Raw genomic sequence first — 2,321 nt, 5'->3', positions numbered from 1 at the left:
ATTTCTTTTGACTGCAACGCGTGCGAAATACTTTCGTAAGAAGCTTCGAAAACAGCGCGCGCAGTGTTCCTTTTAACCCTGAAAACTGGTATTGGGTAGAGAGTAAATATAACATAGCTGACTGTTTGACAAGAGGCAGGAAGCCCGATGACATTGGACTTGAAAGCACATGGCAGAAGGGTCCCGATTTTCTTAAACAAACAGAAGACAAGTGGCCAATCACTCGTGATTACTTGGAGCCAAAACTATCCGAAGTAATCCGGACTACAATGGTAACGAAGATAGAAGGACCTCATGACACCCTAGCGTTACGAATTGACATCGCCAAATATTCGAGTTACGGCAAACTACTACGTGTCACTGCAAGAATTTTGAAATTTTACAGCAAATTTCCCAAACCGTCATTTAAAAGCGCAACGCAAGAACTGACACCTGAAGATATTAAAAAGTCAGAGATTTTCTGGATCAAAGAGATTCAGCAGAACATGAGAAATGATATTGAAAATGGCAAGTACAACCGTTTGTGTCCTATCACACGCAAAGACGGCATCTATGTAGTAAGCAGTCGTACTGCAAAGTTACAAACAAATTACGGTGACAACGAAGTTATATTACTACCATATGATCATCCGTTCTCACATCTCTATGTAGCACAAACTCATGCAAGAGGACATCATGGCATTCTAACTACTGCCAGCAAAGTGCGCACCAAATACTGGATACCCAAACTCCTTAAGTTGGTAAAATCGATTAAGTTCAGATGCGTTATCTGCAAAAAACTTGCTAAGAAAACAAGTCAGCAAGTGATGGGCCAATTACCTGAAGACAGATTGAAGCCAGCACCGCCATGGTACAGTACAGGAATTGATCTTTTTGGTCCCTTTAAAATTCGGGACGAGGTAAAGAAGAGAACGTTCTCTAAAGCTTATGGAGTAATATTTAATTGTCTCGGAACAAGAGCTGTTTATCTGGATCTGGCAGCAGATTATAGTACAGACAAATTTCTGATGGTACTCAGAAGATTTGTGTCCCTAAACGGATATCCATCCAAGCTATTGTCTGACAACGGTACTCAACTAATTGCAGCAAGTAAGGAACTAACCGCTATAACAAAAACATGGGATTGGAAGAAAATTAAGGAATATGGCGTCATGAAAGGATTGCAATGGATCTTCACCCCAGCAGATGCCCCATGGCAAAATGGAGTAACTGAAGCTCTTATAAGATCGGTCAAGCGAGCAATTGAATTCTCGGTTGGTGAAAATGCTTTAACCTTCTCTGAATTGCAAACAGTTTTATTCGAGATTGCCAACTTGCTGAATGAAAGACCAATAGGGCGACACCCAACATCCCCTGAGGACGGAGCATATTTATGCCCAAATGACTTACTGTTAGGCAGAGCAACAAGCAGGATACCAAATGGCCCATTTGATGAAAACGCGAACACCCAAAAACGTTTCACGTTCGTCCAGACAATTGTTCATACATTCTGGAAAAAATGGAACTCGAACTACTTCCCAAGCTTGATATTAAGGCAAAAATGGCACACATCTCACCGAAATTTGAAAATCGGAGACGTAGTTATGATACAAGATTCCAACTTAGTGAGAGGAAACTGGAAGCTTGGAAAAGTGTCAAATGTTTACCCAGGTGCAGATGGGAAAGTGCGAAGAGTAGACGTGCAATACAAGAATCTCACCGTAAACGAACCTATGAAGCAATACCAAGGCAAAGGATATGTCACTGTTCAACGTCCTGTACAGAGACTTGTATTACTTATACCGATTGATGAAAACAAAATTAACTTCTAAGTGAACTCTCAGATACTATTTACTATGATTACTGTAACCTTTTTTTTGGCGGGGGAGTGTATCGCCAACAATCCGTGATTAGAATTTGTTAGGTGACGTCATAGACATGATTACGCAACTTAAGTCACTTGCTAGTAAGAGGAATTGAGAGAAACTGTGAGATACCACTGGGTAAATATCTTTGCTTGATTATAAGGGATAACTGTTTTTCATATCACTAACGCGATTTGCTGTAATTTAGATTTTGAACCCTATTCAACCTCCCTTGTGAAAAGTACAGCGACTGACAGAAAGCTGGTGTAATAAATGGAGTTGTTTAGAACCGTGGTTAGTTAATCCTCGCTAGCAATACATATCTGTTCAAAAGAAATGATCGCTGTGATTCTACAAAACGGGCGACCAGTGAGCTATGCCTCGAAAGCATTGACTCTGAGTCAGCAGAATTATGCATAATTGGAAACAAAATCTCGGCGTTTGTCTTCTGGTTGCGATTGCTTCCATGATTATCTG

General features: G+C 40.5%; 1 protein-coding gene across 1 annotated transcript; it reads left to right on the top strand.

Annotated features, from left to right (window-relative positions):
- Window positions 1-269: 269 nt before the first annotated feature.
- LOC137984427 (uncharacterized) lies at window positions 270-1,811 on the top strand. Its single transcript, XM_068831604.1, has one exon. It carries the CDS (start codon window positions 270-272, stop codon window positions 1,809-1,811), a length of 1,542 nt encoding a protein of 513 aa, XP_068687705.1.
- The last annotated feature ends 510 nt before the right edge of the window (window positions 1,812-2,321 follow it).

The sequence above is a fragment of the Montipora foliosa genome, chromosome 14, assembly GCF_036669935.1.
Source record: "Montipora foliosa isolate CH-2021 chromosome 14, ASM3666993v2, whole genome shotgun sequence".
In the NCBI taxonomy this organism is placed as follows: Eukaryota; Metazoa; Cnidaria; class Anthozoa; order Scleractinia; family Acroporidae; genus Montipora; species Montipora foliosa.
Note: the sequence above shows the minus strand (reverse complement) of the source record. Positions and strands in the feature narration are given on the sequence as shown.